The sequence below is a fragment of the Onychostoma macrolepis genome, chromosome 25 (assembly GCF_012432095.1).
Source record: "Onychostoma macrolepis isolate SWU-2019 chromosome 25, ASM1243209v1, whole genome shotgun sequence".
Classification (NCBI taxonomy): Eukaryota; Metazoa; Chordata; class Actinopteri; order Cypriniformes; family Cyprinidae; genus Onychostoma; species Onychostoma macrolepis.
The window spans coordinates 1299182-1314407 of NC_081179.1; the positions used below are offsets into that span (position 1 = coordinate 1299182).

The following is a 15226-nucleotide window of genomic DNA, read 5'->3' on the forward strand; positions in this document are numbered from 1 at the left end:
AGACTGCCGTTTGTTCAAGTGTGTGTTTGAGCACGATTCGCTGCCGTAGCTGTGTGTTGTATTTGTAATGTGTTACAGACCATTGCCTTCCCACTGTACAGTTCAGCCCTGTTTGTGTGGTCCTCGCTTATCGTACCTTCACATCACGTCTTTATTTCCCTCCAGTTGGGGGTCGAAACGACCTAAACGCTGCCACAGCAAACAAAGAGCAGCAGGGTCAAACGTTTCCTCCACCTTCCCAGCATTCACTCGTAAATATCAGCACTATAAATACAGATCCTCTCTGGGGTGGAGAACTTCCTCCGACCGTCGCTTGTGTTTTCGTTTTTATGTCATTGTGTTACTGTGGCTTCACTTTGTGGTTTTTAAGAACCTGTAATGTTGGGAAAAATGATTATAATTTAAGTTGAGTGTTTATTATTGCTGGCGTTTTTGGACTTCTTTGAAGAGTCTCGGACAGAGAGTAACGTCATTTGGGTGAATGACAGAGAAAATGCGATTAATGTCACACATTTGAGGAGAGAAAGAGATTTTGCTATGACGTTTTTGAGATAGCAGGCTATTAGATATTTAAAAGAGATACATTTTTGCCATCTGATGTTCATCGGTTAGGTCTTAAAGGGATAGTACACCCAAAAATGTGCTGTTAATTTACTCATCCTCAGGCCATCCAAGATGTAGACTTTTTTTATTCAGTAGAAGAGTAAAGCGTGCTCCTTGGCGATTCATAAAATGCAAGTCAATGCTATCGGCACTTTGGGAGTCAAAAAAAGCATATCAGGCAACACAAAATTAATACACATGTGAAACAGTTGGACTGTGCACAAAACTGAACTTTATTTACCACATTATTACCTGTAATCAGAGTTGGGAAGGTTATTTTGGAACTGTAATAGGTTACAGATTACAAGTTACCCTATTTAAAATGTAGCTGTTAAAATGTTTGGGTCATATGGGCCCACTCATAATCGCATTATAATAGATACAAAATAATCGTGATTATGATTTTTGCCATAATCTAATGTCAACCAACTACAAAAGTTTTGCACAGTCACTGCTTGTATTTTTTTGATTTCTAAGCAAAAAGTGAGACACTGACTGCCAAAAGATGTGCAGAAATATCAGTGTCACGTTCATGTGCCGCCCCTTTAACTATACGAGCTTCAGGACACGCAGCATTTACGGCAAACGTGAGGATTTCAGCTCATGCAGGATAACAAGGGCGTGTTTGTCAAACCTAAAGCTCCTGAGAGCCAAGAAGCACGGAGCATCTGAATGCTCGCTGGGATCTGGGAAGTGCAATAACTCTTCAGACGTCGCCAAAGGCTCCGAGAACAAATGTCCTCTAATTGAGTCTGGAGTCGTTACTGGCAGATGGGTGGAAACCTGCTCATTACGACCTTCTGGGACGATTGTGGGAATCTCCAGCACTTAACCAAGTTGAGACAAGTAACTATAAGTTCGCTTGGATGAGTGGAGAGATGTTTGCTTAGATAGCAAAATTGTTAACGGTTTTTAAAAAAATGATTTACTTTGAGTCCTATTTACTCAAAAGACATTTCTGATTATTCCAAAGGAAAAGTCTCCATAATATTTCAGAAAAATAACTTTCTGATCCAAATTTCCAATCGTCTTATCTATGAATGGGGTCAGAAATGGGGTCAAAAAAGTAATCTTAATTCAATAATCTTCATTTAATAATAAAATTAAATACATGTTCTTGCCCCACTGGCAGATATTTGTTCTTGTTCTAAGCAAAAACACACTTAATTTTGATACATTTTTCAGAAAACAAAACTTAATATCATAAGTCATTTTGCTAATTGAGGAATTGTATCTGGATTCAAGTATGTTTAGATATTCATAATGGAAAAATATGAAGTAATTTGTTTTTTTTTAATGATTTCCATTCTCAATATTTTTGCCTTCCATACTATTACTTTTTTAGTATAAATCTCTAAACCTTCTTGAATTAAGATGCATTTACTTGAGAAGCAAAATGACAAGATACGCACTGTTTTATGAAAAACTGATCAAAATGTTGTTAGTTTTTTCTTAAAATGAGAACATATCTGCCAGTGGGGCAAGAAAAAAAGTTTCCTTTTCTGACCCCATTGGCAGATATTTGTTCTTGTTTTAAGCAAAAACTAACTAAATTTTGATTTTTTAAAAAACATTTTTTATAAAACAGCACTTAATATCCGAAGTCATTTGCTAATCAAGTAAATGTATTTCGATTTAATAATTTTTAGATATTTGTACTGGAAAACAAGACTTTATTTTTTATTTTTTTGCAGTGTAAACTCCATATGAAATATTAGAATATTTCTCCTCAAAACATCAAGATGATTCAACCTGGACGTTTCAAAACCTCAATATCTTTCTTTGGTTTTCAGTCTGGTTTTCTCTTTCTCAGGCCGTTTTGTTCTTCTTGGCTCACCTTTTGATTGAACCCAGAACCCCTCCAATCTCTCTGCTGTTTTTAAACTGGACCTGACCGACTAAACGCTGTTGATAAGAGGAAACAGACCTCGTTCCTCTGTTGAACCCACTTCAGTAATCTGTAGCGCTTCTGCTTCTCCTCTCACGCTCAGATTAACCAGAGACTCTTTCTGGCCAGACGCTGGTCAGGAGTCACCCACGTAACCCTTGCAAACATAAAACAACCACCCAGAAAACCCTCTCTTTCCAACAAAAACGGTCACACTGTCCAGCTCTTGCTCTAATGCTCCCGATATCCCAGCTCAGTTTCTCTGAGGGAATATCAAATATAACCTGCTTCACTCGGCTTGAGCTCAGACCTCAGAAGAGCTTCAGGGTGATTGTGCGCAATAATTTGTCCCCATGATTATAAAGCCATTTCTGAGATGTGGCCCAAATCTGCAGATGCTTTATGATGTTGGTCAAAAAAAAAGAAAAAAAATGAGAGACTTTTGGAGGATGAACCCATCGGACCTTGTAATTTTATGCTTTTCTCATGATCTCTTACAATGAAGCACTTATACTTACTTTTTACTGTTTAAAGGATGTTTCATATTTGAGTTCAGCTCATGTCAGATCATAATTAGGGCTCTTCGATTTGACATTTTTAGCTGTAAAGTGTCTAAATTGCTTTTAGTGATGGCACCACACCACAAAAAATGAGGTTCTTCCTCAGTATTTTGACTTGTTTTCCAGACATCTAAACATTTTTAAATCAAGACGCATTTACTTGAGAAGCAAAATGGCTTAAGATTGGTTTTCTGAAAAATGCATCAAAAGTAAGTGAGTTTTTGGTTTTTAAAAAGGCAAGATGACCTGAAATTTAATTCAAAGGGAACAATTTTCTGACCCCACTGGCAGATATTTGTTCTTGTTTTAAGCAAAAACTACATTTTGGCATATTTATCAGAAAACACGACTTTGTGTAGTTTTACTTGAAGTAAATATACAAGTACATACAAGTAAATGTAAAGATACAAGTACAACAATGTATCTTAATTTAAGTATGTTCAGATACTTGCACTTGAAAATGAGGCTAAAACTACAAGAAAAATCTTTTTTGCATTGGTTTTATCAGAAAACGACTTCTGTAGTTTTACTTGAAGTAAATATACAAGTACAACAATGTATCTTAATTTAAGTATGTTCAGAAATTTGCATTGAAAATGAGACTAAAATTACAAGAAAAATCTTTTTGCATTGGTTTTATCAGAAAACATGACTTCTGTAGTTTTACTTGAAGTAAATATACAAGTACAACAATGTATCTTAATTTAAGTATGTTCAGAAATTTGCATTGAAAATGAGACTAAAATTACAATAATTTTTTTTTTGCATTGGTTTTATCAGAAAACATGACTTCTGTAGTTTTACTTGAAGTAACTGTACACGTACATGTCAAGATACAAGTACAACAATCTATCTTAATTTAAGTATGTTCAGAAATTTGCACTTGAAAATGAGACTAAAATTACGAGAAAAATATATATATTTTTTGCATTGGTTTGCAGAGAAAATTGTAAGTTTTTTTTTTATGAGCTGGCAATTTCATATTAATTTGAAGGATGCAATTGGTACAAAAACATACAGTTGTTTACAAAAATTAGCATGAAGCTCCACCCATACATTTCCATCAGTGGGGCGTAAGAAATGTACAAATTCATACTAAAACCTCAAATAGTTTCCAATTGCTGTGAGATTGTGTTACTTCACACCAGTTTGATGTGGGAGAATATCCACATCATATATTCAGAATAAAATGGACATGATGCCGTTAATAGAGCTCAATTTATATTGAACCGAACTGTTCCTTTAAAATCTGACGGGATGTGTTAATCTGCATTAACGTGCATAAACCGCAGACCTTCCCTACAGCACAGATCAAATAAAAGCCAATCGCACCTCGTCCGCTGCCTTCAGGTAATGAAGGAATCTAGGACGTCACACCTGGGACATTTGCAAGGCATCATAAACCTCTTAAGCACCATTTTTGCACGTCTTTAAACCCGGTGGAGAATTTGTTGGCTTTTAAAGGCTGGTGTGAAATAACTGAGCAGTTCTAACAAGCTTCAACACTCTTCCTGCTTTTAGGTCTCCATGCAAACAGAGTCACACACCTGTTGCTGGACATTTTCCCATAGTCTCTGGCCTCCAAACACATGGCTGTTAAGTTTACAGCCAAGTGACTTATTCGCTGGAGGTCAAAGTGTCGTTTAGTACACAGTGAAACTGCTTTGTCAAGCTCTTAAAAAGCAATGCTTAGGTTAGAGAAACCACAGCGAGACGTCATCACCTGCCAACAATCAGTTTGTCCTGGAGCATTTTCACACGATGGATCAGCTGAATTCACATTATTCATGTATAGATCAGCACAGAACAAGAAACCAGTGGATTTTCCAGAATTTTAATTCCACCTATAAGACGTTTTACCTTATTTACTCTTTTTTTTACCTGTACACTAAGGTCAAAAGTTTGTGAGCAGGAAGATTTTTAATGTTTTTTAAAGAATTCTCTTCTTCTCACCAAGCCGGCATTTATTTAATCCGAAACACAGCAAAAACTGTAATATTGTGAAATATTTTTACTATTTAAAATAACTGTTTTCTATTTGAATATATTTTAAAAATTAATTTATTTCTGTGATTTTTAGCATCATTACTCAAGTCACATGATCCTTCAGAAATCATTCTAATATGCTGATTTGCGGTTCAAGAAACATTTTTATTATTATCAATATTTAAAACAGTTGAGTAAATTTTTTCAGGATTCTTTGATGAATAGAAAGATCCAAAGATCAGCATTTATCTGAAATAAAAAGCTCTTGTAACATTATACACTATACTATTCAAAACTTGGAGTCAGTATATATATATATATATATATATATATATATATATGTGTGTGTGTGTGTGTGTGTGTGTGTGTGTGTATTCTATTGATCAAGGATGTTTTAAATTGATCAAAAGTGACGATAAAAGACATTTATAATCTTACAAAGATTTATGTTTCAGATACTCAGCTGTTTTTAATGTAATAATAATAATAAATGTTTTTTGAGCAGCAAATCAGAATATTAGAATGATTTCTGAAGGATCATGTGACTGGAGTAATGATGCTAAAAAATCAGGTTTGAAATCACAATGAATAAATTACATTTTAAAATATATTCAAATAGAAAGCAGTTATTTTAAATAGTAAAAGTATTTCACAATATTTCTGTTTTTGCTGTATTTTAGATCAAATAAATGCAGGCTTGGTGAACAGAAGAGACTTAATAAAAAAAATATTAAAAATCTATCAGAAATGGCCAACAAATCATTTCCAGACATGAATAACACTTCAGACAAGTAATAAACTGTAACTTGAGAGTTTGTCTTTTTAAAGTACCTCACTTTCAGACCTCAGATGAGTCCAACAGCTGTTCGTCTCTTCCAGTTGTACAAACAGGACTGCGAGACCTTTGGAATAGTGGTGAAGATGCTTATATCCAAGAATCCAGCTCTCGAACCGATGCTTCTGTCAGTGCTGCATAAGAACCTGGTTGAAATCGGGGAAATATACTTGGAAAACCTCAGCCAGTTCATCTCCGAGGTGAATGCATTGGTCAAACCGAACCAAACTGGCCAAACCCAACCATGATCCATAAACTGACCATGAAGCGCTTCATCATGCTTACTCAACTTATATAAAACACACTAGAAGTAATGTTGGTTTAGTTTTTGCACATCTTGTCATGTTATTCAGCACAGCTGTCCTAATCACATTTGTTAAACGTTTAATTCAAGAACCACACTAACAGTTCATTGTTTACCTTAAATTCTGTAACTATAATTAACTATGCTCAAAAATGTTGGATTTTTGCTGTTACGAGATGATAGAGTTTTGTAAGGAGACCTAAGAATGCAACACGTTCATTAAATAAAGTATATTCATTTACTCAAACAGTGTTTGGTGTTTCCATTGTTGTTTAGCTTACCTTTGTCACGCTGCATATACAGGCTCACTGTGCATATAGGGGTTTGAAAGCTTTAAAAGCTGTGCTCATGGCATGAGACACTAAAAAAAGTGATACAGCATTTAAAGATGTCAGTCTACATGTGCCCAGCCTTTAAAATCCCAGATTTACCGACTCGACCACACAATGCATTGATCTGGACAGTAGACGTAAAAACATAAAATGTGCAGGTATATATATTTATATAGATCTCATTTTTTATTATTAGCCTTATTGTTCCAGTTTGCATTTTTACAGATTACAGTAATCTGTCTGTATGACCCATCAATAAAATGACACCCGAACAAGCTTTGGATAATACGTAACACACAATGTTTTGTAGTCAATGTTTTAATACAAATTGAGCGACAATGCTGACCAATGTTACATACTTATTTTTAAAACCCTGATTAACAAAAGTGGAGTTGCTGCAAACCTTTGTTCTTTAGTACTTTTTCCTTTAAAAAAAAAATCTTTTGAAACTCAGGGATATAAAAATATTAGCTTTAACTCAACATTTTACAATATATACACATTCATTTTTGCAAAGTTAAATTATTCTCTCCTTTAGTCTCTAAAAGCGGCTTCATAAATATTATATTCTTCTGGTTCTTTCAAAGACTATAGTCACTTATCACCTAACATGCATTATTGCAGCAGTTAAGCATGGTTTAGATACTGTGTTGGCCATCAACTTCACTGCATGGCAAGACCACTGCAATATATATAAAAGTTGTATTCTAATTCAAAGTAACAGCTCGAGAAAGGCAGCTTGAGAAAGGCATATTAAGATGCAGATCAACTGTTGCAAACTTCCTTCCCAATTCTATGAAATGATACAGTTTTTGCCCTTCCGTCCTCTCTTCTGTTTGGACTTTGTCCTTGTGCCAAAAGGAAGTTCATCAGCGTAATATTGGTACCGAGGTTGTCTTGGTTGTGGAATAGGCTGGCCCAAGAAAAAGCCTTCCTCCTCTGATTCAGATGATGAGGAGGAGCAGGTAGAGCACCAGTCATCTTCATCCCCATATAGACGTAAAAACCTCTCCGCCGCCTGGTTGTGCAAACCGTACTCCGAGTTGGCGTGGGCATAGGAAGGCTGTCCGTAGTGAGAGTTAGGACCTGGCCCGTGCTGGCTACGGTCCCCCTTGAAACACATACGGGCCTTTTCTTTGGGCACCAAGTGAAGCGCGTTGTCCGAACGAGATTTACGACTCCTCCTTCTCCTGTGGTGATGACGAGGACGCTGCTGGTCTTGCTCGTCAAAGTGATACGCTCGTCTCCGAGTGCGTTCGCTCATGGGATGCTGCCGCACCTCCAGGTCATCATATCGTCCGTTATCCACAACATCATCTGAGAACTTCACCTGCTGTGGTTTGGACTGAGACTTGGACCTTCTTAGGACAGGTAAGTGAGGTGGTTTGGGCCTCTCCTCTGGGAGCGGAACCACCTGCTCCTGTTCCTCCTCCTCAATAACCTCCACACGCTCGAGCTCAGAGGTGAGGCTCTTCAAGGAGTTGGTGCTCCTGTGCAGCATTGATGAATTCAGTGTCCCCATGTTGCTGGCGTTCTCGCAGCGTTCGAGCTCGGGGAACTTTTGTAAGGAGTAGAGCAATGGTTTGTCTTTAATATCCCCATCAACTGAAGTACCTGAAAGAAACACGCAAGCTTAGCTTAAACAACAGCGCAAAATATACATTCAATTTAATAGTCCACCAAAGATGCAAAACTCTACAGAAAGTTTCTGGTTTGAACACCGTTTACCACATTTACATCTATTTCTCTGATTTCCCCCCCAACTGCCTCTTGTATTTCAGTTTGCACTCAGTGTTGGGGAAAGTTACTTTTAAAAGTAATGCATTACAATATTGCGTTACTCCATAAAAAAGTAACTGATTGTGTTACTTACAGTAATTACTTTTTATGGAAAGTAATGCATTGCATTACTTTTTGTCACCTGGGCTGGGCTTGATTATTTATTTTTAATAACAGAAAACCCAAAATTTATATTTTTGGCGACTGTAAAGGCCCTTTCGCACCAAGAGTGAAATTAATAAGCCTCAGGCTGAAGAAAATGCCTCTGCACTTACTTCCAATTTCTTTTAACACGGGACAAGAAAGGTGTCAGTGAATAATTAGGAAAACAAAGTAACTTGCGTTACTTATTTGAAAAAGTAACTCAGATATTTCCTTGTTAATTTAATGTAATGCATTACTTTACTAGTTACTTAAAAAAAGTCATTGATTGCGTAAGTCGTGTTACTTGTAATGTTTTACCCCCAACACTGTTTGCATTTAAGATTATCAATTGCACATTGATCCTTTAGTCTCACCTGTGATGTTGGAGAGTGCCAAGGAGTCCATCGAGTCTCTGATGTTCTGCTCTGCTTGCTTCAGTTCATCTGTGATGCACTCCAATGAGTCATTATACCACTGTTTATCTTCATGCTTAAAGCTGGCTCCATGCTCCAAATCGAGCTCCTGGAGCTTTCTGCTGCTTGCCGGTCCAGGGTGGCTTCCGTACGCAGAGTCACCTAGTCCATCCTGGGACTGTGTCCAGTACATGTCTGCCTTGTATTTTTTACTGGCCAGATTGCCATTCCCACCACTGCCTGGCATCCTTGACTCAGTCTTTTTTTTGACCTCAGAGTCGGTCGCCCAGAGGTCAGTCGGCCTGGTGTCGTCTGGCTGCTGGAACATCCCATGTTCTCCAAACTTGAGGAGGAGCTGGGTCATGTAGTCCTCGTGCTCAGCCCATTCCTCATGGTCCTCGGGTGCTTCCTGCTCCTCCCTGTTCCTCCAGAAGTGGTTGTCTGCAAAGCTTAGCTGTGACAACTTGTTGGACAAGGTGTCTTCAGCGTTCCCTGAGAGTCCGGGGAACTTGTAGTTGCCTGCAGGTGAAAAGAGAAGAGACTGTCGACACTGGTCTGCAGAGCGACTGCTTTTGCCCATCTTCACGCTGCGCCGTGATTCCCGAGATCTTGCGGATTGGAAGGCTGAATCAGAAGAATCCGAGGCATGGATGTCCTCCCCAATGCTGCAGGCCTTGGAACAGTAGATCCTGCCTTGTCTGGGTAGAAAGGGACATCCGAGCAAGGAGCTCTTGCACTGAGCACAGCTAAAACAAGCATCTGTGGCGTGCCAATGAAGGCCATCATACGTCATTTGGGCATGGTCCACCCCTAGAAGAAAATAAACAGGAGTTAAAGGTCAGCTTCTCAAAGGCAAAAGCGGAACGTGGTTTGTGGTAAATGACGTCGAGACATCAGAGAGACATTTGGGCTTACCGATGTGTTCACCGCAGGCCTCACAGTACTCCGCGTACAGAGACTCAAAGCAACCGCAGCAGTAAGGCCGACCATCCTTCATGATGTACCGCTGACCACCCAGGATAGTCTCGCATTCAAAGCAGGAAAAGTGCTTCATATGCCAGTGACGACCCTCAGCTTCTGTGCACTCGTCCGCAAAAATAATCTGAAAGGACAATGACAGCAACAAATGAGTGAGGGTTTCTGCGATATAGTGATGTAATGTAACAAAATAATAATACTTCATTACAGCACTTAAAGGGTTAGTTCACCCAAAAATGTAAATTCTATCATTAATTACTCACCCTAATGTCGTTCCAAACTCGCAAGACCTTTGTTCATCTTCGGAACACGAATTAAGATATTTTTGATAAAATCTAAGAGCTCTCTGACCCTCCGTAGACCGTAATGCAACTGCAATCTTCCCAGGTCCAGAAATGTAGCAAGGATATCGGTAAAACCGGAATGTTTACATTCAGCAAGCGCACGATTACATTCTGGGATACTCTCCAAAATAATGGAAGACGGTAACTCAGAGAGAAGAATTGTTGAATAAATTACGTTATTATTGTTTTCTTTGCGCACAAAAGTATTCGCGTAGCTTCGTAAAATTACAGTTGAACCCCTGATGTCACATGGACTATTTTACCGATGTCCTTGCTACGTTTCTGGACCTGGGAAGATTGCAGTTGCATTACGGTCTAAGGAGGGTCAGAGAGCTCTTAGATTTTATCAAAAATATCTTAATTTGTGTTCCGAAGATGAACAAAGGTCTTGCGAGTTTGGAACGACATTAGGGTGAGTAATTAATGATAGAATTTACATTTTTGGGTAAACTAACCCTTTAAGTATTTTTTTTTTTTTTTTTTGAAGTATTCTGTACTTCACTTGAGTTTTTATATTTCTGTCAACTTTCACTTTTACTCCACTAAATTTCCTAATTAAAATGTATAATTTACTCTGATTCCTTTCCCCGAAGCATAATCGTTACTACAAAATAAAGTTGGAAGAACACAGACTGCAAGAAAGCAGGTTTGACGAATCAGTGGTCTGGCGCTTGCAAGTTAGACTCCTAAAAAAACAACTTTCCTTATTTGCAAACAAGTGCTCGCACAACTGCGGATGATTTCATTTTCCACTCAAGTCGAGGCTGGTGTGTGCGACATACAGTATATCATCTGTGACAATATGGTAAATGTTGTTTTAATGTGCGATGTGACATTATCGAGTAACGTTATATCATATATAGCATATAACATTACACAAGTTTAATATAGTCAGCATGAAGTGACTTACATTTTAATTTTTCGTTACAAACGAAAATAGTTATCATTCATCCTTTTTGAATGAATCAGCTTTTTGAATAAATTGGTTGAAGGAATGATTCAGTGACTCACTCATTAACAGTCAAATGCTTCATTCCTGAATGAATCAAATTTTTGAATGAATCTGCTGAATCAGTGACTCACTCATTAAGTGCACCTACTGGCGTTTTTTTTCACATTTCAACTATTTGTTCGTGTTTTAAATCATTTCAAATATCAGTATTTAGTGTTTTGTTTAAAGCATTATTTATGCATTTGTAACTGCAGGTTAAATGCATCCATGTCCCATCCAAGCTACATTAAACCGTGTAAATACATCTAAAAGCCACTTCAGATGCAGAGTCCAGAAATGTTTTCTTTTGTTGGAATGAAAGAGACCAAGCACTAGATGAAGTGCCTCTTATTCTTACCCAAAGATACAAAATGAAAGAAAGAGTTAAAACTGAACACAATCTTGCTACCAGCTGTGTATGAACATTTTTTTTTTAATTTCCCCTTTTCCATTTGCTTGTACTTTTAATTATATATATATATATATCGCATACTTTAGAAATTGTACACAAGTAATATTCTAAATGATGACTTCTAGTTCTACCAAAGTCATTTTCTGGTATATGGATATATCTGTACTTTTACTCAAGTGTGGCTTTTAGGTACTTCATCTACCGCTGCTGCAATACGACGGGGCTTGTTTCATGCACAGAACAATGAGCATGGCCTTTGAAAAACAAAACTCACCTCATCACAAGAGGAACAGCGTGGCTTTAGCAATTCAGCATGATGCCGTCCACAGTGGACCTTCCCGTCTTGGTAGAAGTAAATGAGATCAACCAGGAGCTCACTGCATGTGGAACATGTGAAGCACGCTGGGTGCCAACACTGACTAGGTCCTGCACGTGAAGCAAACACCACCATCTCCCCTCCACTGATGTTCTCTCCACACTGAAGAGGCAAAATATTTAAGCAATCGGCATCAAACAGTCACTTGCTTCAGCACAAAACTCTAGGTTCAAACACCTACGTGTTCACACGACGCATGAAGCATTGTCCTTGGCAGCAGTTTCAGAGTTCCTCGCCCGAGGGCCTCTTTCTTTCTCTGCATGCTAAACATGTGAAGCTCCTTCTTCTCTTCTTCGCTGAGAGACTGGCAGTATCGCACCTGAGGGAGACATTTAAAACGTGTTTGCTGTCAAACTATTCAGAAAGAAGCCCTTGTGGACCACATGCAGGTTTTTTGAGCAAGGAAACAAAGCATTGATGGAGTTGGACAAATACAAATGCATAAAATGTGTTTTGAGAGAGTGGAAAGAGACAGAAAATCAACTGGGAATATAGTGAATTCATTTTTCGAAAGCTCAGCTGGATCCAACAAATCTCTCTCAACTTTTGGTTGCAAGACAGTGTGTCTGTTTGGCATCCCCATTGAAATCCAAGCATTCTTGGATGCAGCTCTTAAGGATGTCCAAGAACTTTTGCTTAGACCATCTCTTTTGTTTAACAATACTTTAACACAAGGAAAAGGAACACCTCTTGATTTAAAGATCGAAATTAAGTAACACACAAGCAATGCATGTTCAAGCTGTGGAACCGCAGTGCCACAGATAACAATAAAACAGCATGTTATGTGACCCAGAGCAATGTTTCAAGGCGTTCAGACCGCAGCAATTCTCTGTGCCACATGTCAGATCGAATCTCCCCAAGCAGCATCATACAATCTTCTGCTCAAAAGTCTCATTGTACACGCACCCACAGAGATATGAAGTGACAAAGCTTCTTTCTGTGATTGCAGTGGATGTGGTGAAGCTCTAAACCCATGAAGCTAAAAACACCCACACCACGCTGCAGCTAAAAAGCTATTTGAGGGGGTTTTGAAATGTGATGCGTGGGCATTTTGGGCTGCAGCGGTGCTGGGGAAACAATAGGGGCTTTCATGGCTGCTGATGAAGCTCCTACTCGCCTTTGTTTCTATAAACTCACCTCATTGTCATGAGGAGGGAGCTGGTACAGGAGCTGTTTGATGCGGTATTTCTCCCCGGGGCTGTTCACATAAGGGACTTTGTCCTCAGGTAGGCAGGAGAAGTACAGCTGGACCTGGAGGTGAGATGGAGACAGATCGGGTCAGTCAGAGTATGCACAAAGTCCAAAAGGAAGTTACCAACAATGAACTAGCTTAGGATACACCTACACTACCAGTCAACAGTGTTTGAACAGTAACATTTCTCTTCTGCTCACCAAGCCTGCATTTATTTGATCCAAAGTACAGCATAAACAGTAAAATTGCGAAATATTTTTACTATTTAAAAGAACTTTTCTATTTGAATATATTTTAAACTAATTTATTTCTGTGATCAAAGCTGTATTTTCAGCATCATTCCTCCAGTCTTCAGTGTCACATGATCCTTCAGAAATCATTCTAATATGCTGCTCAAGAAACATTTTTATTAATATTATTATCAATATTTAAAACAGTTGAGTAAATTTTTTTTTCAGGATTCTTAAATGAATAGAAAGATCCAATGATCAGCATTTATCTGAAATAAAAAGCTCTTGTAACATTATACACTATACCATTCAAAAGCTTGGAGTCAGTACATATATATTTTTAAGAAATTATAGAAGTGAATACTTTTATTTAGCAAGGATGCTTTAAATTTATCAAAAGTGATGATAAAGACATTTATAATGTTAAAAAAGACTTCCATTTCAGATAAATGTTGTTCTTCTGAACTTTCTATTCATCAAAGAAACCTGAAAAAAGTCTATTTAGCTGTTTTCAACATAATACCGGTGATAATAATAGTAAATGTTTTTTTTTTTAGAGCAGCAAATCAGAATATTAGAATGATTTCTGAAGGATCATGTGACTTGAGTAATGACGCTAAAAAATTAGCTTTGAAATCACAGGAATAAATCACATTTTAAAATATATTATTCAAATAGAACAGTTATTTGAAATGGTAAAAATATTTCAACATTTTTGCCGTACCTTGGATCAAATAAATGCAGGCTTGCTGAACAGAAGAGACTTCTTTAAAAAAAACATTAAAAATCTTACTGTTCAAAAACCCTTGACTGGTTGTGTATCTATCATAAGTGATCTGATCAGAAAGTGTGTGTTTTCGTTGTGGGTCATGGAAGGTGTATCAGGTTGATTTTTTTGGCCTGTCATTCCTGTGTATGTCAACAAAACCCTGAGGACCAAGTTGACCCTTGAGACTTGAGACACCAGTTTTGGCTTTTTACTGTACTCCATTGTGCTTCTTTGACACGGTGACCTATGCCTTGTGAGTGGGATCTCTTTATGAGCGCTGGTCGTAACAGCCCCCAGATAAATAGCTGGATTGAGCTTGTCTTTTCCTGCGTAAAGAGCGTCCTGCTGCTGTCGAGTCAGTCTACTGGAATGCCATTTAGACCTGTTGATAAGCGGCACCATAAATCACCCTCATATTACCTCTGCTACTGAGCCTTAGGCCCTTGAACAACACTATTCCTGAGTGTTTGTGTTCTTCCCCACAATGATCACCTATAATATGCAGGGCAATTCACAGAACGGCTGCCATAAAGGCATTACAGTTGACTCTTGCATTTAACACAAAAGCTGCACTGGGATTTTAGGGGTCTCCAAATTGCTTTAGACCTTTTCCCTCACCCGTCACTTCAGATGTAATTCAGGGGTGCTCTCGAGGGCAGCCGGGGGAAGTGTGGGACACCGGCTGGAATCTGTGCCACATCAGCGCGCCTCCAGCCGCCAGAGGACCGCTTTTGCGGCCAGCGCCAGGAAAAAAAAAAGTTGTGGCTGCGAGCTTGGCTGTTAGCGAGCCGCTTTTCCTCATCGTTTCAAGCCCTTTTGTCTGGCAGCTTGAGATAATGACTTGCAGATTTTCCATGAAGTAGTTTGTAAATAAAAAGCAGCATTTCCTGTCCCCAAATGCCTGTGGGGTGCTTCCTTCACAGTGTTTAGCTGTGTCTGCAAAAATGCAGTCAGGTCCTCTAAATCTTAGTGATTGTGACTAGCTCTTCTGACAAAATGATTGACCAACAGTTTGGAATTTTAATAAAGATCACATCTGGTGCATTTATTGTATAACAACTTACACATCACATCTTGAAGTGCATGTTAC

The 15226-nt window shown here is 38.3% G+C and overlaps 2 protein-coding genes across 5 annotated transcripts in view; one reads left to right on the forward strand and one right to left on the reverse strand.

Annotated features, from left to right (window-relative positions):
• LOC131534595 (periphilin-1) overlaps positions 1-6414 on the forward strand; it is a 27715-nt gene extending 21301 nt beyond the window's left edge. For 2 of the 3 annotated variants that reach the window (XM_058767569.1, XM_058767568.1), the window contains exon 11: positions 5917-6412. In XM_058767569.1, the coding sequence (XP_058623552.1) occupies positions 5917-6120 (204 nt within the window). In that variant the 3' untranslated portion in view covers positions 6121-6412. Of the gene's footprint in view, positions 1-5916 lie in introns of all 3 variants that reach the window. The other variant, XM_058767567.1, reaches the window with a different exon arrangement.
• A 396-nt stretch (positions 6415-6810) lies between these two features.
• prickle1a (prickle homolog 1a) overlaps positions 6811-15226 on the reverse strand; it is a 31462-nt gene continuing 23046 nt past the window's right edge. For both annotated transcript variants that reach the window (XM_058767867.1, XM_058767868.1), the window contains exons 3-8: positions 13083-13196; positions 12127-12264; positions 11844-12047; positions 9760-9946; positions 8806-9654; positions 6811-8122 (exon numbers count right to left, since the gene is read on the reverse strand). In XM_058767867.1, coding sequence (XP_058623850.1) covers positions 7302-8122; positions 8806-9654; positions 9760-9946; positions 11844-12047; positions 12127-12264; positions 13083-13196 — 2313 coding nt within the window. In that variant the 3' untranslated portion in view covers positions 6811-7301. The remainder of the gene's footprint in view (positions 8123-8805; positions 9655-9759; positions 9947-11843; positions 12048-12126; positions 12265-13082; positions 13197-15226) is intronic.